The sequence below is a fragment of the Dipodomys spectabilis genome, unplaced genomic scaffold (genome assembly GCF_019054845.1).
Source record: "Dipodomys spectabilis isolate Male_0828 unplaced genomic scaffold, ASM1905484v1 ptg000176l, whole genome shotgun sequence".
Taxonomy (NCBI): domain Eukaryota; kingdom Metazoa; phylum Chordata; class Mammalia; order Rodentia; family Heteromyidae; genus Dipodomys; species Dipodomys spectabilis.
This window is the reverse complement of record NW_024870853.1, coordinates 361277-382814: the sequence shown is the minus strand read 5'-3', so window position 1 is coordinate 382814 and position 21538 is coordinate 361277. Positions and strand designations below refer to the sequence as shown.

Sequence of the window (21538 nt, the reverse complement as noted above, 5' to 3'; positions counted from 1 at the left end):
GTTTAGTTTGAAAAAAATTTACGTGGGAGATCTTTTAGGTGAAAACCTAAACACTATTCAATAGAGAGTTATTTCTTTCTTGGCCTGCTCTTAATGCTTCCCCATCTGGATTCTAAGCAGCTGCTTACAAAAGCTACTCTGCTACAGTCCTGTTGCTCCATTAACAGATATTTAGAACAAAGTTAAGACAAACTGTAGTTGCTGAGAAACAACAGGGAGTGCTTAGCTCATATACTTCCAACACATTGCCTTTCCAATTTGAAAAATATTTTTAATGTCTTTGAGTATTTGTACAAAGGACTTATCATTCAACAAAGTGGCTTATGAATACAGTGCATCTTGAACAATGTCACCCTGTTCATCGTTCTCTCCATTCCTTCCCAATTCCATCTCTTAGCCTCACCATCACTTCCTGTTTTCTGGTGGTTAATTGGAGATAATAGTCTCATAGAATTTCCTGCCTGGGCTGACTTCAGACTGCAATCCTCATATCTCAGCCTCCTGAGTAGCTAGGATTACAGGTATGAGCTACCAGCACCCAGTTCTCAATTTTCTTAATCTTGTAGGATCTGCATTCATCTTCTCTCCCCTTACCCCAATTCCCCCTTAGGAGAACCGATTTCCTGGTGTTTATTTTGTTAGACTGTGAATTTTTAAAATTAGAAGGCAAATTTATATTTATTAGGACCCCATGAGCAGGTAATCAGAGTTTGAAAAAAAAAAGAAAATTCATCATGCCAGAGAGAAGAAACTTAAATCTTTGGATACTAGGAACAATCCTAAAAATTGAAGATGCATATTTACCCTATTAACAGTGTAATCTCAAATGATATATTACCCTAGAGGCTGAGAGTGTGGCTCAGTGGCAAAACACTTGCCCTTAGTTTAAACCCTATTATTCACAACCAGAGACAAAAACCATTTCAGAGGGAGTAGTAAGTAAGAACACTCAAATGGGCTGGGAACATGGCTCAGTGGTAGAGTGTTTGGCTAGCATGTATGAAGTCCTGGGTTTGATTCCTCACTATCACATAAACATAAAGAGTTGGAAGTGGCACTGTGGCTCAAATGGTAGAGTGCTAACTTTGAGCAACAGAAGCTCAGGGAAAGTACCCAGGCTGGGGTGAGGGGGCGGGGAACACTTAAAATGTATCATCCCTTATTTTCTCTACATGCTCAGAAAAGGAGATTATCAGGAAGACACCATGGTTTCTTAAGTAACAAGTGGAGAATTCCATATACTATGGTAGAGTCATTTTCTTTTTTTTTTTTTTTTTTTTGGGGTCCGGTTGTGGGGCCTGAACTCTGGGCCTGGGCGCTGTCCCTCAGCTCTTCAGCTCAAGGCTAGTGCTCTACCACTTGAGCCACAGCGCCCCTTCTGGCTTTTTGCTTATGTGGTGCTGAGGAATCGAACCCAGGGCCTCATGCATGCAAGGCAAGCACTCTACGCCACCTTCCCAGCCCCGGTAGAGTCATTTTCTAACCTCGGTTAAGAGAACAGAACTGTGATCTGTTTTGTAGACAATACTATAGCTGGGGCATGGAATGTGACTTAGTGGTAGAGTGCTTTCCTAGCAGGTATGTAACCCTGGGTTCAATTCTTCAGTACCACATAAACAGAAAAAGCCAGATGTGGTGCGGTGACTCAAGTGGTAGAGTGCTAGCCTTGAGCAAAATAAACTCAGATATAGTGCCCAGGCCCTGTGTTCAAGCCCCAGGACTGGCAAAAAAAGAACAATGCTGTATCTAGTTTATCTAAGTATAAGATGCTTGGTACAAAAACATTTATTGGCACATGGTAATATATCAGTTGCTATACTGTCATTTATTACTCCTTAAACTGAAGACTGTGCTAAGTTTGAATTGGGGCAAGATAAAAATGTGTTATAATATGGTTCATTATTCCCTTACCTGGCAGTGCTGTACTTCATCAGCCAAAACATGGATAACTGACTGGGGCCCACCTTTCACACCAAACAGGTCCAGTTTGTCTAGTGCTTCCAAGGCTGCCTGTGAAATGCAAAGTAAGAAGGAACAACCTCAGTGATGAAGTTCATGCTTAGCAGGCAAAAGAACTGGAATTCAACCCTGAGTACTTTAAAACAAAATAAGCAAAACAAAATATATCTTCTCTGTATACCCTGGTATTTGTTTTATCTTTTTTCTGTCCTGGGGTTTGAACTCATGGCCTTGGGCTTGCTCGGCAGGCATTTTACCACCTGAGTCATGCCTGTAGCCCTTTTTTAATAGTTTTCAGATATGGACTTATGCTTTGTACCTGGGGCTATGCTCAAGAGTGAGAACCTCCTACCTACAGCTCCTCGGCAGCTGGGATTCAGATATGCACCACCATTACAGAGGTGGTGGGGGCAGATTCTGTTACTTTTTGCCTGGAATTGACCTCAATCTCCAAGAAGTTTAGACTATAGGTATGCACCACCACACTCAGCCCTTAGCTTACCTAGTATCATATCAAAGCACATGATATAATTTTTGTTTGACAGAACAGAAAATATAACATTCTTTTTTCTCAAGGGATTCTGAGTTTTAGAGTTAAAATGGAGCTTACAGTACTACCAAGTCAAAAAACTTTAAAAATAATTTGAATGTAGCATGAGATTATATTAAATTATATTAAATTGGCAGGGAAGCTCCAACTGAGATACTAGCACATGATAAAAGCTGATAATAGGGCTGTAGGGGTACCCTAATTAGTAGAGCACTTACCTAGCAACCACAAAGCCCTAAGTTCAAACCCCAGAATGACAGAACTTGCTAAAAGTTGTGGGACTACAATGCAACAACCATTAGACAGTACCAAGTAGCTGAGTTTCCATAGAGAAGTAAATGACCTAGAAATATACTCTATTCAACTTTTAAATAAAACATTATTAGTCACCAAGGCAAAAGAGGAGCTTCTGTGTTTTATTAAAATATCTAATATATTTTAATTGAGTATGGGCAATATATTTTAAAACCTCTTCCTTATATTGATCTGAAACTTTGTAGCTCTTGATAAGCAACTCACCACCTCCCCCTCCTTATACTCCAGCCTCTGATGGCCATCATCTTACTCTCTAGTTCTAAATATTGAACTTTTTCATATTCTACTTATAAGTGAGATCATTATGCCTTTCAAAAATAGAATATATTAATTTCTTGCTTCAAAAATGTATTATCTGGTCATAAAGTAAAGCATATGCCTAATATATTTTTCAAAGTGAAGTATGAAGAAAGCAAAAGATCTCTCCAAACAATGACTGTTAATGTTTTTCACATGGCTCCTATTAATTTTTCTATTTATATCTATATAGTTTAGAATACATTTGATATTTTACTTTTCACAATATTATAGCATAAGTGTTTTTCCAAGTTATGAAAACATATCAGCATAATATTCTCATATGACTGAAATCGTTGATTTGATCATTTACCAACGGTTGGAGATTTAGGTCATCTTTAATGTTGGGCTACAAGAAGCAGCATTCTGATAAACCTCTCCTGCTAACTCTAAACTTCTTTAAGACAGGAATTGTGTTGTTATCAATTCTAAGCACATAGTACAGCATACAGTGGGCTGCTTGTGAAGCTAACAAATACTTCTTTGTTTACGTTTTTAGTTGCTTTGGAAGCATTCATTCCAAGTGGCAGAATTACTGGGTAAAAGGATATGAACAATTTTGTGGAACATAATTCTAAACTACTTTTTTTTTTACTGTTATACAAATAGAACATCACTAGCTGTAGGTGACAGTCCTTAATGAAGAGTACGTTTTTTTCTTGATTTGATGAAATAGGAGTATGTGTTGCATTAAACTGCTGAATAGGTTGGATACTATTTTAAGTATATATTCCTCCATTATGATTCTACCTTGACCTAGTCTCTGAAGAAAGTACAAGTTGACCAGGCATTAAAAAACTTGTTAACAACAAAAGGAAAAAACAAAATCTGCAGCAGACAAACCTGTCAGCTACCACCTTACCAAAATGATCAAAGCCATCATCAACAGTAACAGGACAAATTCACATCATAAAAGACCAAGGATTAAAAAAAAATAAGCTTGTGGTAGTTTTACTGAAAACATATCACTTGAATTGAATCATGAGATCACACCACACAAAATGAAACACAAGCCGGACACCAGAGGCTCATGCCTGTAACCCTAGGTACTCAGGAGGCTGAGATTGAGGATTGAAGCTCAAAGCCAACCCAGGCAAGAATGTCCTTGAGACTTTTATCTACAATTAACCACCAGAAAACTGCAAGTGGCACTATGGCTTGAGTGGTAGAGTGCTTGTCTTGAGCTGAAGAACCCTGGGACAGCACCCAGGGCCAGAATTCAAGACCCAAGACCAAAAAATAAATAAAGAAACACAAAAGGGTTGTAAAAAACTGGCCTGGGATGGGTAGGGTTTGGAATGACAGGACAGCGATGAAAGGAGTGACATTGATCAATATGCATTGCACTTATAAACTAACATGTTGAACTGCCCTCTGTGCAACTATTTAAAGATTAAAAAGACTGGTTGAGGCTGGGTAATAAAAGATGAAGAGCACCTGAAGGTGCAGCTACATCAGAGGTAGAGTGTGTGCTTAGCACATTCAAAGTCTTAGACTCCTTCTCCAGCACCAAACCAAGTAAGACAAAGGCCATTCTGCATTCTTTAAAAAGTTCAAAGATAAAGACAAGAAAAGACTGAAATATATTGTTCCACATTAAATGAGCCTAAAGAGATACTATAACTAAATGTAACATGTTATCCTAGATTAGATTCTGTATAAGAGGATTTTTATCTAACCATAAATAACATTATTGGAATAATTAAATATGTTTGAGGTCTGTGGTGCATCCATGTTTATTTCCTAATTTTGATGATCATACCAAGCTATGGAAGACTTTGGGGGAGGTTTACAATGGAACATCTAAGAAGAACATCATATCATGTCTGTGAGGTATTTGTATTTTTAACTACCTCAGAAAAAGTGTATATGTGCATGAATGTGTAGATGAAGGTATTAACAGATAGGGAACTTGCATGAATGGCATGTGGGAATTCTATGTACTACTTTAAAAAATTATTTTCTAGTCTGAAATGATTTCAAAATAAAGAATAAAAGGTTGAGGATGTAGCTAAATGATGAGCACTTGCCTAAGCATGCACTGAGGACCTGGGTTCTACCTTCAGCACCATAAATGAAAAAGTAAAAATGGCCAGTGGGCACATAAAGAAATGCTCAATATCTCTAGTTATAAAGGAAATGCAAATAAAGCAACATTGAGATTTCACCTCACCCCAGTTAGAATCAAGAAAACAAAGGACAACAGATGCTAGCAAGGTTGTGGTCAAAACAGAACCCTAATACATTGTTGGTGGGAAAGTAAAGTCACTCTGGAAAGCAGTATGGAGGTTCCTCATAAAAATTAAGCACCTCAAGAAAATGAGCTCTAGTGGCTCATGTCTGTAATCTTAGGTACTCAGGAGGCTGAGATCTGAGGATCGTGATTTGAAACCAGGGAGAGAAGGTTTCAAATTCTTATCTCTACTAAGCTACCAAAAGAAATCCAGAAGTGGAGCTGTGGCTCAAGTGATAGAGAGCTAGCCTTGAGTAAAAGAAGCTCAGGGACAGTGCCCAAGACCTGAGTTCCAGCCTCAAGATGGGCACAAAAATATTAAACATAGAACTACCCTATGATTCACCAATTCTACTCCTGGGCATTTATCCAAAACATCACAAACAAAGATACAGTAAAGCCACTAGCACAATTCACTACAGTAAAGTATGGAAGCAGCCCAGATGCCCTTCAGTGGACAAATGGATCAAGAAAATGTGGTATATAAGTACAGGGAATTTTAACCACCCATTAGAAAGGATGATACTGTATAAATTGTAAAGAAATGGAAAGGCCTGAAAAAAAAATATGTTAAGTCAAGTAAGTCAGGCCTACAGAGACAAAGGATGCATGTTTTCCCTTATATGTGGAGGCTGGACTTAATAAGTAAATACGTTGGGTGGTATGCGAGCATATGCAAATGTCTTAACAGAAATATAGTAGAGTCGGCCACAGGTCCCCAGCTCAGGAGGCAGGACAAGCAGTGGCCCCGAGGCTTAGGTCTGGGAAGGTTCTTGCGCAATGCGCTCAGCCCAAACGCCTGTGCCCCGCACCCTCCTACCCCACCCCCTCCCACCCATTACCCCCCCACCCCACCCCCACCCCTCACCCTGCCAGGCACCACCAAGAGGAAGGTCAGCTCGGCCTAAGGGGCAGCAAAGGACAAGCCCAAGCAGAGGTCTGCCCGGCTGTTGGCAAAGCCCGCTCCGGCCAAGGTGGAACCCAAGCCCAAAAAGCCCTCGGGAAAGGAAAAATCTGACAAGAAAGTACAAACAGAAGGAAAAAGGGGAGCAAAGGGAAAACAGGCTGAGGTAACCAGCCAGGAAACTAAAGAAGATTTGCCTGCAGAAAACGGAGAGACTAAGAATGAGGAGAGTGCAGTCTCTAATGCAGCAGAGCAGGAAGCCAAGTCTGACTAACCATAAGACACCTCTGTCTCCCGGCCCCCTGTCCCCAGCTCCAGGCCCCATCCCCTGTCTTGTACAATCCAGAGGAGTATTTTTATCAACTATTTTGTTAATGCAAGTTTTTTAGAATCTCTAGAAACATTTTTAAAAAGGAGGGAATCCCACCTCATCCCATTTTTTAAGTGTAAATGATTTAAGAAGTGAAATCATTTGCTGGTTGTTTATATTTTGGTACAACCAGAAAACAGTGGGCTATTGTATTATGGGAGACCTTGGCTGTCTTCAATGCAGGCTTAACATAACATTCCACTGAAATCAACAATTTAATGAGACATCTGAGCCTCCTTGAAAAAGAGCAGCAAGATAAACCCCAATCCAGTAGATGGAAAGAAATAATTAAAATTAAATCAGAATTAAATGAATTAGAATCCAAAAAACCATAGAAAGAATCAACAAAACAAAGAGCTGGTTCTTCGAAAAAATCAACAAAATTGACAGACCTTAGCAAATCTTATCTGAAAAAGAAGAGAACACACTCAAATAAATAAACTCAGAGACGAGAATGGAAACATCACCACATAAACAACCAAGATTCAGAACATTATAAGGGAATACTTCTCAATACTTTATGCTAATAAGTTTGAGAACTTGGCAGAAATGGACCTTTCCCTAGCAAATATCGACATGCCAAAACTAAACCAAGATGAGTTAAACCATCTTAACAGGCCCATATCAAGCATTGAAATAGAAACAGCAATAAGAGACCTCCCATCTAAGAAAAGCCCAGGACCAGATGGCTTTACAGCAGAATTCTACAAGGCCTTCAAAGCAGAGCTCACACCAATACTCCTCCAACTCTTCAATGAAATTGAAAGAGAAAGTTCATTACTGAACTGATTCTATGAAGCCATCGTAACCCTCATCCCAAAACCAGTCAGGGACTCATCAAAGAAAGAGAACTATAGACCCATTTCTTTGATGAACATTGATGCAAAACTTCTCAACAAAATTCTGGCCAATCGACTTCAACAATTCATCCAAAAAATCATACACCACGATCAAACAGGATTCATTTCAGGGATGCAAAGCTGGTTCAATATACACAAATCAAATAATATAATTCATCACATCAACAGGAACAAGGATAAGAACCACATGGTTATCTCAATAGATGCAGAAAAGGCATTTGACAAGATCTAACACCCCTCTATGATGAAGATTGTGGAAAAATTATGAATCCATGGAACATTCCTCAATACAATAAAGACTGTAGATGACAAACCTACAGCCAGCATTATACTTAATGGTGAAAAACTAAAGCCATTTTCTCTTAACTCAGGAATGAGACAAGGATGTCCACTCTCTCTACTTCTCTTCAATCTAGTATTAGAATGCCTAGCTACAGCAATAAGATGCAAACATAAAGGGAATCCAAATAGGGAAAGAAGAAGTAAAACTCTCCCTCTTTGCAGATGACATGATCTTGTATTTCAAGAATCCCACAGACTCGAGAGGGGGGACCAAGATGGCGACGGGGCAGTAGGGAAACGCCACAGCTCTCTCCAACCAAAAAGAGAGTTCGAGTTCCAACCTTTAATCTCCCCAAGAGACCGACAACAACAAAAAGACGAACACTCAGAGAAAAACCAGAGGTGGAAAATAACAAAAAAAAGAAAGAGGAAAAGAAGAATTTCAGAACAGAGAAGAGCGAAGACCCCTCCCCCAACCTTTACTGGCCGCGCGGCAGTGCGCCAAGCAGCCGGCCAGCCGGCCCGGCGGGGGCTGCTGGAGCCACAGAGACACAGGGGGCTGCTTGCAGATCACCAGGTACCGGATTGCAGAACAGCGGATCGCCAGGAACAGAGAAACCTACCAGCCGGGAGTCTCCAGGAGGATCCCACCCCACCCATCACTCTCCACCGGAGCAGAGAGGCTCCATCCCGCCAAAGCCGCCCGGCACCAGCAGCGCCACAAAGGGACCTGTCCGCAGACCACCCGCCCAATCGCAATCGCAACGACCCGGCGGGGGGCCGCCAAACCCAGCCCGCAACCACCCCAACTGAACTCGGACTGCAACAACAACTGACGGACTGCAACAACAACTGACGACCTACAGGGTGAGTACCCATCAGGGGACAGGGAATCCATCAAGGGAGACCAGAGCTGGAGGGAATCCCCAGGCCCTGACCTAGACTCCCTACCCCAACACCCGGACCACAGGACCCACTAAAACTGGGAACTGTTCGAGAGCTCCACCAGCCGGTGGAGCACACTCTGCTGGCCAGGCCAGAGCAAGAGCGCCCCTGGAAGGGAGCTTAAATGCTCAAGACAGGAACAGTGCCCCTGGGTCAAGACTACCATCAGTAGAAGAAATTTGAACTGTGTCCTCCAGGCTGCATAACCAAGGTGGTATACACATTAGCACAGGCCTAACGAGCGCGCTCCAGGCTGGGGCCGGAACCAGGCCAGGGGACCGGCGCCTGAACAAAGCAAAAAGGGTCAGAAGTGGGGCTGTGGCTCAAATGGTAGGGTGCCAGCCCTGAGCTGAAGAGCTGAGGGACAGCACCCAAACCTAGAGTTCAAGCCCACAACCAGCCCAAAACAAACAAACAAAAACACATCAGGAGCCCATAGCAGACTCCAGTATTTGGGAGAGTGCATCCAGAGCATCTGATCTTCCCAAGAGCACCCGCAGGAGCAAACACAAGCAGTCTAGGCTGCTCAACCCTTCCAAAGGCGGGAATTGCTACAGCAGAGAGCTGAGAATCCTAAGTGAATAGCAGCTGGAAATAGGCTCCCAACAGAATCCAGATCAGGCACAGACTCTCTCTACCAATACAGAATCAGCAACCAAGCAAAGACAGACACACCAAAACAAGATTGAAGAGCAGTCTCCTGAACCCCCATGCGAAAATCACAGAGAAAAATCACAAGGTTTACCACTACCCAGGACAGCAAGCTCACCTCAAAAGCCAGCAGCCACGCAGGGGAGAGCCCCAGTGGGAGCAAAGCAGGAATGGAAGACAAAAACTACATCCAAGGGTTGCTGGAGGCAATGACTCAAGAAATAAAGCGAGAAATGGATCAGAAATTGAAAGAGCACAAGGATGAACTATCAAAAGATATACAGGATATCAAACAAAAATTGGATGCAAAAATAGAAGCTGCACAAACCTCAGTAAGAAGTGAGATAAACGCCAAATTAGAGGTAATGCATACTGATCTCACCTCATTGAGAGGTGAGATCAGTACTCTGAGAACCAATATTGAATCCATAAAGGGATCCATTTCCACCATGCAAACCACAGTAGAAGCCACGGTCAACAGAGTGAATGAAATGGAAGGTAGAGTGTCAGATACAGAAGACAGAATACACCAACTGGACCAAAAAGTGACAGATATGGAAAAATCACTCAAATTAAACCAAAGGGTAATTCAAGAGCAAGCAGATAATGCTAAAAAATTTAACCTTCGCATAATCGGAGTGGACGAAGGTGAGGAATTCCAGAGCAAGGGAATGCAACACCTATTTAACAAGATAGTCAATGAAAATTTTCCCCACCTCAAAAACGACCATCTTAACTACATCACAAAAGCTTATCGAACACCCAACAAGCAAGATCCCAGGAGAAACACTTCTAGGCACATAATAGTAACAATGATGGATCTGAATAATAAGGAAACAATCCTGCATGCAGCAAAAATGAAGAAGGAGCTATACTACAACGGGAAAAAAATTAGAATCACTGCAGATCTCTCCACACAAACAATGAATGCAAGAAAAGCCTGGGAAAGCACCATACGAGCCCTGAGAGCCAATAACTGCCAACCCAGACTGATATACCCGGCAAAGCTAGCATTCACATTCGATGGAGAACTGAAAACTTTTAATAGCAAAGAAAAACTAGATGAATACATAAACATTAAGCCAGCATTACCAAGAATTCTAAGAGGGGGGACACAACCTGAAGAAAGCAACCAGGAACTGGGACCTGCCCCAAACAGGCATTACTCAAAGTCTAACTGAGCAAGCACAGGAGGAAAGGAAAGAAGAAAAACTTAGGAAAACGGAATGGCAGGGACAACAATGCATCTCTCTATACTTTCTCTTAATATAAATGGGCTGAATTCGCCAATTAAAAGAAAACGAACTGAGGACTGGATCAGAAAACAAGACCCATCCATCTGTTGCCTTCAGGAGACCCATCTCTCAGCCAAACATACAAACAAACTCAGAGTGAAGGGGTGGAAAAGGATCTACCAATCAAATTCCCCCAATAAGAAAGCAGGTGTAGCTATCCTGATATCTGACAAAATAAACTTTTCATTAAAATCAGTACAGAAAGACAAGGACGGACACTACATATTAATAAAGGGAACAATCCAAGAGGAGGATATAACCATCATCAACTTATATGCCCCAAATATTGGCGCACCCAGATATGTTAAACAAATGCTCTCAAACTTACAGAATAAAATAGATCCCAATACGATAATACTAGGAGACTTTAACACGCCACTCTCACCAAAGGACAGGTCTACCAACCAGAGGATTGGCAAAGAAGCTACCGAATTAAGTGAGGCCATACTTCAAGCGGAATTAACTGACATCTACCGAGTATTTCACCCTAAAACAACACAGTACACATTCTTCTCAGCAGCTCATGGAACTTTCTCCAAAATAGACCATATCATAGTTCATTCAAGGAACTTAAGCAAATACAAAGGGATCGACATAATCCCCTGTATCCTATCTGACCACAGTGGAATCAAGCTAGCTCTCAATAACAAAGCATACCGCAGAAATTTCTCTAATACATGGAAATTGAACAGCACACTCCTTAACAAGGCCTGGGTAACAGAAGAGATCAGAGAAGAAATAAAGCATTTCCTAGAACTCAATGAAAATGAAAACACCTCACAAAGAAACTTGTGGGACACAGCAAAAGCAGTCCTGAGGGGCAAATTTATTGCCCTCAGTGCCCACATCAAGAGAATGGAGACAGACCAAGTAAATAATCTCATGTTGCAACTAAAACAGCTAGAAAAACAAGAAAAAATGGGACCTAAAGCTACTAGACGAAGCCAGATAACCAAATTGAGAGCAGAGATTAACCAATTAGAAAATCAGAAAACCATAACCAAAATAAACCAAACAAAAAGCTGGTTCTTTGAAAAAATAAACAAAATTGATGGCCCGTTGGCAAGATTAATTAAAAAAAGAAGAGAGGAAACCCATATTAATAGGATTAGGGATGCCACGGGAAACATCACAACACGTACCCAAGATATCCAAACAATTCTAACAGACTACTTTCAAAAGCTATACTCTCTAAAGGAAGAAAATCTGGCGGAAATGGATGCATTTTTAGAGAAATACAAGTTACCCAAACTGAGCAAAGAAGAAGTTAACCAATTAAATAAACCAATATCCTATAATGAGATACAGGAAGCTATCAAAAGTCTTCCAACAAAAAAAAGCCCAGGACCAGATGGATTCACAGCAGAATTCTATAAGACCTTTAAAGAAGAACTAATACCCATACTCCTCAAGCTCTTCAGAGAAACAGAGAAGGAGGGAGCTATCCCAAACTCATTCTACGAAGCCAATATCACACTCATCCCCAAACCAGGCAAAGACCCAACCAAAAAGGAGAATTACAGGCCAATCTCCTTGATGAACACAGATGCAAAGATCCTTAACAAGATTCTTGCTAACAGAATCCAGAAACACATAAAAAAAATAATACACTATGATCAGGTAGGCTTCATCCCAGAGACACAGGGATGGTTTAACATATGTAAGTCAATAAATGTAATCCAGCATATCAACAGAGCCAAGGTCAAGAATCACATGATTATCGCCACAGATGCAGAAAAGGCCTTTGATAAAATTCAACATTCATTCATGCTAAAAGCTCTGGAGAAAATAGGAATAGAAGGAACATTTCTAAAAACAATAAAAGCCATTTATGACAGACCAATAGCCAATATTATACTTAATGGGGAAAAGCTACAACCAATCCTCCTAAAAACAGGAACAAGGCAAGGATGTCCACTGTCTCCACTCCTCTTCAACATAGTCCTAGAACCCTTAGCCAGGGCAATAAGGCAAGAAAAAGACATTAAAGGGATCTGCATAGGGAAAGAAGAAGTGAAACTATCCCTTTTTGCAGACGACATGATACTATACCTCCACGATCCCAAAAACTCCATCCCCAAACTTTTAGAAATCATAAGTCACTTCGGCAAAATAGCAGGATACAAAATAAACCCACAAAAATCAGTTGCCTTCCTATACACTGATAACGCACAGGAAGAGAGGGAAATAAAGGGAGCAACCCCATTCACAATAACCTCCCAAAAAATAAAATATTTAGGAATTAACCTAACCAAAGATGTAAAAGAACTATTTAATGAGAACTATAAAAAGTTAAAGAAAGAAATTGCAGAAGACACTACGAAATGGAAAGACCTCCCATGCTCCTGGATAGGCCGACTTAATATAGTAAAGATGGTGATACTTCCAAAACTAATATACAAATTCAATGCAATTCCTATTAAAATCCCAATGACGTACATCACTGAAATACAGAAAACAGTCCAAAAATTTATATGGAACAACAAAAGACCTAGAATAGCCAAAACAATTCTAGGGGATAAAGACAATATGGGAGGGCTATCCATGCCGAACTTCAAACTCTACTACAGAGCTATAATCACAAAGACAGCACGGTACTGGCACAAAAACAGACCCGAAGACCAATGGAACAGAATAGAAGATCCAGATATAAATCCACAGGCCTACAGCCAGCTGATATTCGACAAAGGAGCCAAAGACATACAATGGAAGAAACACAGCCTCTTCAACCGCTGGTGCTGGGAAAACTGGGCAGCCACATGCAGAAAACTAAAAGTGGACCCCAGCCTATCACCATGCACCAACATCAACTCAAAATGGATTAAAGACCTTAACATTAAACCTGAATCTCTGAAACTACTGCAGGACAGAGTAGGAGAGACACTTGAACTAATAGGCACAGGAAGGAACTTCCTGAACAGAGTCCCAGGGTCACAACAAGTTGGAGAGAGACTCGACAAATGGGACTACCTTAAAATAAAAAGCTTCTGCACAGCTAAATCTATCACAACTAAGCTAGAAAGACAACCAACTAATTGGGAAAAAATATTTACCAGCAATATATCAGACAAGGGGTTAACATCCTGTATATACAGGGAACTCAAGAAACTAATCCCTCCCAAACCTAACAAACCAATTACTAAATGGGCAAGGGAACTAAAGAGGGACTTCTCAAATGAAGAAATAAAAATGGCAAAGAAACACATGAGGAAATGTTCATCATCCCTGGTGGTGAAGGAAATGCAAATAAAGACAACCCTGAGATACCACCTTACCCCAGTCAGAATGTCCCACATCCACAAATCAGCCAACGACAAATGCTGGAGGGGATGTGGAGAAAGAGGAACCCTATTACACTGCTGGTGGGAATGTACACTTATACAACCACTTTGGAAAGCAGTCTGGAGGGTCCTTAGAAAGCTAAAGATTGACCTCCCTTACGACCCAGTCATACCACTTCTAGGCATCTACCCTGAACAACAGGAACCGATATACAAGGACACGTGCACCTCCATGTTTATTGCAGCACTGTTCGCAATAGCTAGGATATGGAAACAACCTAGGTGCCCCACCACAGATGAATGGATCCAAAAATTGTGGTATCTATACACAATGGAATATTATGCAGCCATTAGAAATGACAAAATAATGGCATTTGCAGGGAAATGGATGGAGCTAGAAGGAATCATGTTGAGCGAGGTAAGCCAAGAACGAAGAGACAAACGGTACATGGTCTCCCTCATAAGTGGATGCTAAATCCAAAAGGTTAGGTGATACGACAAAACTAACAGGACTTAAGAAACAAAGAACTCCCGCTCATCTGGTTGAACCACTACTAAATATCCTCATGCTGCTGATCACAAATATGGTATATAACATGTGAACACTGTTATATATTACAGACTGTGGTAGACAATTTGCTCCAGGGAAGTTAGAATGAACTTGTGACTTTGAAATTATGTAATCATTTAATCACAATCAAAAAAAAAAAAAAAAAAAAGAACCTCGGGGAAGGGAGGGAGGGAGGGGATGGTAGGGGGAAAACAATGGAGGGGGTAACAATGTTCAAAAGGAAGTGTACTCATAACCTCACTCATGTAACTGTAACCCTCTGTATAGTAGCTTTACAATAAAAAAAAAAAAAAAGAATCCCACAGACTCCACTCCCAAATTACTCAAGCTGATTCAAAACTTTGGCAAAGTAGCAGGGTATAAAATTAACCCCCAAAAATCAATGGCTTCTCTGTATGCCAACAATGAGAAAAGTGTGGCTGAAATTAGGAAAGCAACTCCATTCGTAATAGCCCCACAAAAAAACTAAAATACCTAGGAATTAACTTAACCAAAGAAGTGAAGGACCTCTATGATGAAAACTTTAAAACCTTGAAAAAGAAAATCAAAACAGAACTTAGTGATGAAAACTCCCATGCTCCTGGATTGGAAACATCAACATCGTGAAAATGGCAATACTTCCCAAGGCTATCTACAAATTCAATGTGATACCTATCAATATTCCAACCTCATTCTTCAAGGAAATAGAAGAGGCAATCCAAAAATTCATATGGAACAATAAAAGACTCCGAAGAGCAAAAATGATCCTCAACAGAAATAACAGTGCAGGAGGAATATCAATACCAAATTTCAAACTTTACTACAAAGCCATAGTAATCAAAACAGCTTGGTACTGGCACAAGAACAGACCTCAGGACCAATGGAATAGAACTGAAAACCCACAAATGAACCCACAGACCTATAGCCATCTAATCTTCGATAAAGGAGCTAAAAAAATAGAATGGAAGAAAGACCGCCTCTTCAGTAAATGGTGCTGGCAAAATTGGTTAACTACTTGTAGAAAACTAAAGCTAGAACATTCTATATCACCCTGCACCAGAATCAACTGCAAATGGATCAAAGACCTCGGAGTCAAAGCAGGCACTCTGAAAATATTATAGGATGGAATAGGAGAAACCCTAAGTCTCCTTGGCACAGGCCGAAATTTTAATAGAGACCCAGAAACACAACAAATCAAAGAAATTTTGGACAAATGGGATTGCATGAAATTGCAGAGCTTCTGCATAGCAAAGGACATAGCTCACAAGATCAATAGAAAGCCCACGGATTGGGAGAAGATCTTCACTAGCCATACAATAGACAAGGGTCTCATATCTAAAATATACCTGGAACTCAAAAAATTAAATCCCCCAACAACAAATCCTCAAAGAAACAATTGCCCAATAAATACGTGAGCTAAAGCCTTAAAGAGAAACTTCTCTGAAGAGGAAAGAAGGATGGTTAATAGACACATGAAGAAATGCTCAACCTCTCTAGCCATAAAAGAAATGCAAATCAAAACAACATTGAGATACCACCTCACTCCAGTTAGAATGGCTATCATCAAGAACTCTAATAACAACAGATGCTGAAGGGGATGTGGACAGAAGGGAACTCTACTGCATTGTTGGTGGGAGTGTAAACTTGTTCCACCACTTTGGAAAGTATTATGGAGTTTCCTCAAAAGACTCCACATAGAGCTCCCCTATGACCCAGCAATCCCACTTTTGGGCATTTACCCAAATGTTTACAAACAAGACCACACTAAAGCTATCAGCAGAACTATATTTATTGCAGCCTTATTAACCATAGCTAAGATATGGAACCAACCCAGATGCCCCTCAGTAGATGAATGGATCAAGAAAATGTGGTATATATACACAATGGAATTCTATGTCTCCATCAGAAAGAATGACATTGCCCCATTTGTTAGGAAATGGAAAGACTTGGAAAAAATTATATTAAGTGAAGTAATCCAGGCACAAAGAAACATAGGTCCCATGGTTTCCCTTATTTGCAATTACTAGTATATGTCTGAGACAAGCAGAAATGGTCAGATAAGTTGATGTTAGGGAAATGAACCCTAAGATATGTATTCAAATGTTTTTTTTTCTTTCATGCAATTTATAAGATTATTTCTTTGTTGCTTTGTATGTCCCTCCCCCACAGTATAACCCTTGCTTTCACTGTATTTGATGTCGGTATAATTTGTGGAGGGGAAGGGAAAAAACAAGTCGTTTAAATAAGGATAGAAGTGGACCCGTTGCAACAATGAGAAGTACAAGTTGTCATGTCAAAAACGAACTTTACAACTTTGGTGGGGGGGGGGGAAGATTGGTGAGGGGGCGGGGGGAGGCTGGGAAGGGATGGGAAAGGTAAACAAAGGAGGAGTCTGCAATGCTTGATTAAGAAATGTACTATCTTGCCCATGTAATTGTAACCCCTCTGTACAGTATTTTCACAATAAAAAAAAAAGATTATTTCTTTGTTGCTTTGTATGTCCCTCCCCCATGGTATAACCCCTGCTTTCACTGTATTTGATGTTGTTATTTGATGTGGAGCAGAAGGGAAAAAACAAATAATTTAAATAGGGATACAGGTGGACCCACTGCAACAATGAGACGTACAAGTTGTATGTCGAAAACGAACTTTACAACTTTGGGGGGGGTGGGGGGTGGATGGGATGGGAAGGGGAACCAGTGGAAACAAAGGAGGAGGCTACAATGCTTGATAAGAAATGTACTCATTATCTTGCCCATGTAATTGTAACCCCTCTGTACAGTATTTTCACAATAAAAAAAAAATTAAAAAACATAACATTCCATAGGTGGGGGGTTAGTTTTCTATCCTGCAATACAAAGCATAGTAAATGGCAATTTTGGAGTAGCAGCTGTGCATTTAAGTCTTGAATATTTGAAATTCTAGTTCGGTGTTGTTTTCTGGTAGAACTGTTTTCCTGAAGAAAACCACTCCCTGATCCTTTCTGTAAGAACTCTGTGTGCTCTCTCACACCTTTGCATGTGGTAGTCCAGTTTTCCTAATTGTTGCTGAGCTGTGAATGATGGAGAATGTGGGTGTGTCGTGCACACGCTGTGACATGGTGATGTGGTGGAAGTTAGGTAACAGCGGACCAGCATTTGGAATATGGATACTTTGCTTCCTCTAACGGAAAATGTGCTTGCAGGTTTGAAGCTGGAATGTCACTGGAACACTTTTTCCAACAGCTCATGGCCTTTGACTTTTGGTACGTGTGCTAAGAATTGTGTACAAATTGAACTGTCTATGTACTGATCTTTGACACAACCAATAAAATCAGTTATAAAAAAAAAGAAATATGGTAGAGTCAAGGGAGAACTCAAATAGTGTAATTAAGGCAACATATGCTGAAATTACTGCTTGATATTTTTCTGAAGTCAGATAAGATTATACTAATTTAGATACAAATTATTACTAATTTAGATCCAGGGAAATATTTAAAATGTAAACTATATTTTACTTTTGATTCTATATACATGTTTTGTAACATTAATAAAATTATTAAGAAGCAGTAACATTTCAGTGGTTAAAGATCCCAAAATATTGAAATATTGACACTATGCAGAGTTCATAAGCATTTGAAGAAAATAGTATGTATGGTTTATGATAATATATATTTATCATGTATAATGGGAAAATATAAACCAATGGAAATTCTTTTTTTTTTTTCTTTGATCAGTCATGGGGCTTGAACTCTGGGTCTCAGCACTGTCCTTTAGTTCTTCAGCTCAAGGCGAGTGCTCTACCACTTGAGCCACAGTACCACTTCAGGGTTTTTGGTGGTTAATTGGAGATAAGAGTCTCATGTACTTTCCTGCCTGGGCTGGCTTTGAACCTCGATTCTCAGATCTCAGCCTCCTGAGTAGCTAGGGTTACTGGCGTGAGCCACCGGTGCCCGGCCATTGAGGGAAATTTTAAAGTGTATATCCCTTAATTTAATCTTTCAAGTTTTAGAAATTTATCCCACAAAAATATATGTGCAAGTTCACTAGAATATATGTAGAAAAATCTTCATTAGACACTATTTGAAATGATTAAAAATTGTGACAATTTGTCAATAGAGTATTAAATACTGAATAGCAACTGTACAAAATTATATTTGTCTGTATGAAATTATTTGGGAGTCTGTTTACTTATGCTGCTCTGTAACATATGAGAATGCTGAATGAAAAGAAATCAACTACATTGCTAGGCACCTGTGGCTCATGTTAATCCTAGCTACTCAGGAGGCTGAGATCTGAGGATCAGTGTTCAAAGCCAGCCTAGGCAGGAAACTGTGAGACACTTTTCTCCAATGAACTAGCAAAAAACTGGAAGTGGCATATGCCTGTACTTCAGCTGTTCAAGAGGCTGAAGCAAGAGGATCACAAAGCTAAAACCCGTGTGGGCAAAATAGCAAGACATGTGTCTCAATAAATAAAGTATCTTAAAAAGCAAACGTTGGCCAAGTAGTGATGAGTCACTCCTATAATAGTAGCTTCTTAGCAAACTGAGAACTGGGAATCATAGTTCATAAGCCAGCCTGGGAAAAAAAAGCCCATGAGACTCTTATCTCCAATTAACCAGCAAAATGCCAGCTGCAGCTCAAGTAATAGAGCACCAGCTTTAAGTAAAAAAGCTAAAAAAAAGTGCCCAAGCCCAGAGTTCATGCCCCAGTAAAGAAGAAAGAAAATAAATGTGTACCCAGGAAAAATGTGTTGTAGGTACAAAGTTTCAAATATATTTATTATTCAATTGTCTTAATTACATGACTCAAGATTTCTATCATAATTTTAAAAAATTTACTACATGTATTATAGCCTGACAATACTTTTTTTAAAGTACTCCCTCAATCATTTCTGGTTTGTATTGTATCTCTAGTATATTTTGCTCTTTATTAATTGAAACTGCATTCCAAACTAGACTTTCTCATTATAGCTTATGCCTTTTATATACCTATTGTGATTCTCTGTCCTCTCTATTCCTTATAATACTTTATGCTTTGAATTCTATTTCATTTGAGAGCCACAAAGTCACTCATATTCTTTTATATTTGACAGATTTTACTTTCCCTTCTATTTTATCTATCTGCATCCTTTTATTATATAGGTAATATATTAGATTCCCTTTTTCATTACATCAGGCATATTTATCATAATAAATGCTCAGTATTATTCTTGATATCTTAGTTTATACATTCTGGCTTTTTCCAGAGAAAACAAGGGCTCATAGGATGAAAAGATAGAGCCAAGTAGGAAGGTAGTGGTATTGATAACGAGAAGAAAGAGGAGGAGAAGAAGGAGGAGAAAGAGGAAGAGGAAAAGGAAGAGGAGGAGGAAAAGAATATGAGGGACAGTAATGGGAATGGAGGATTGAGAGAAAGTTCCCTGATATCAAGGCTGGGTAACTAGACTATGGGAGGTCAAAGAGCTTCCTTCAATTTATATAATTGTAGATAATGAATTTAGTTTCAAGATATATCCATCATAGTCCTTGTAGGATATATAAACTGAGACATGCAAAAAGTAGGTAAATATCACATTTGGAGCGTATGAAAGTTTTTATCTAAAATTCATAGTTCTATGGCAGAATCTGGATTTTATATGTAGTTTAAAAGAACAGTTTGGTGAAGGTCCACATGCACATTAAGATTGTGTCTAGGCCAGCAGCAATGGCTTATGCCTATAATCCTAGCTACTCAGGAGGCTGAGATCTGAAAATATTGGTTTGAAGCAAGCCCAAGCAGGAAAGACTGTGAAACTCTTATCTCTATAATTAACTGCCATGAAGCTATAAGGAAACTTATGACTCAAATGACAGAGTACCAGCCTTGAGTGAAAAAGCTAAGGACCAGTGCCCAAGCTCTGAGTTCAAGTCTCAGCACTGGTAAACACATACAAAAATATTTTGCCCATGGCAAAGGTATACCAGACTTCCTTTACTCATACTTGCTAAAAACAGTAAGTAAAAATCATGATTGGTTGGGTGAGACTGAATGGAATACAGTGTAAATATGTGTGAAGATATAATGATCTATCCATCCCATACAACTAACAAACTATTTTTTTAAAAGAAAGGAAATTTACCTTTGCCATTCCAACTGAACTGGCATTCAATTCTGAGATCCCTTGATTGGTCTTGTCTCCCCGTTCCCATATCCCGAAATCCTGTCATAAAAGAACCAATATGCCATTTGCAAGTCGTAACTACTAAACACTTACTAAATTTCACAATTATTGAATTAACAACACAGTAGGTAATTCTCCATACATATACCTATCATTAATTGTTATTAAATAATTAACAATGAGTTTAATGATCCTTATAGGCATTCTTTTTTTTTTGATTTCTAATTGTGTATTGAAAGCAGTAAGAGGTTCCATGACACCAAATAAACCAGTTCTGAGGTTTTCTCAAGATAAATTTAACAGCTCCAGCTTCTTCAGTGTTTATCAAAATACAAAAGAAAAAAAAAAAGTAGAGGTCAGATTTTCAATGGCAAATCAGACCCTTGCAGGCTGAGGGAGGAAGCTACTTTACACATGGAGATGGGGTGCTCTGGGACTGGGTCTGGAGTGGGCCAACTCTCCCAGCTTGCAGACTCCTGCTGGCTAGACCCAGGCCTCCCACGGGTACTTGGAGCAGGCGCCAGAACTGGGAATGCGGGAGGCTGCTAGGCCACAAGTCCATCAAGGATGAGGCCCTGCCCCGCCCCCTGCCAGCCCCTTGGTGACTGTGTGAGCACAAGTACAAGCACAACGCTATGGAATGCAGGTGATCCACAGACAGGCGAGTCACGGGGGCTCTACTGTGACCATGCAGCAATGATGGTTCGTTTGTCACCGTCTCTCCTGTTCCACAGGGGAACAGCTAGCTGATCTGATGGACTAAGCATTCAGGCGGTTACTGCAAAAACCTACACTAGGCATAGTCTCCCTTCTATGTGTTCAAGTGTTCTGCTTGTATTTTTAACAATTTTAAAAAATGCACTGAGTTCAGGTTAAAAACCAACCACCAAACAGATTCTAATA

At 39.9% G+C, this 21538-nt stretch overlaps 1 protein-coding gene and 1 pseudogene across 6 annotated transcripts in view; one reads left to right on the top strand and one right to left on the bottom strand.

Moving 5' to 3' along the window:
- The window catches only part of Phka1 (phosphorylase kinase regulatory subunit alpha 1), a 129312-nt gene that overhangs the window by 86941 nt on the left and 20833 nt on the right, over nucleotides 1-21538 (bottom strand). For all 6 annotated transcript variants that reach the window (XM_042694854.1, XM_042694855.1, XM_042694856.1 and 3 more), the window contains 2 exons: nucleotides 20594-20674; nucleotides 1912-2010 (listed from right to left, as the gene is read on the bottom strand). In XM_042694854.1, the coding sequence (XP_042550788.1) occupies nucleotides 1912-2010; nucleotides 20594-20674 (180 nt within the window). The remainder of the gene's footprint in view (nucleotides 1-1911; nucleotides 2011-20593; nucleotides 20675-21538) is intronic.
- Nucleotides 3988-6546, top strand: LOC122120626 (annotated as a pseudogene).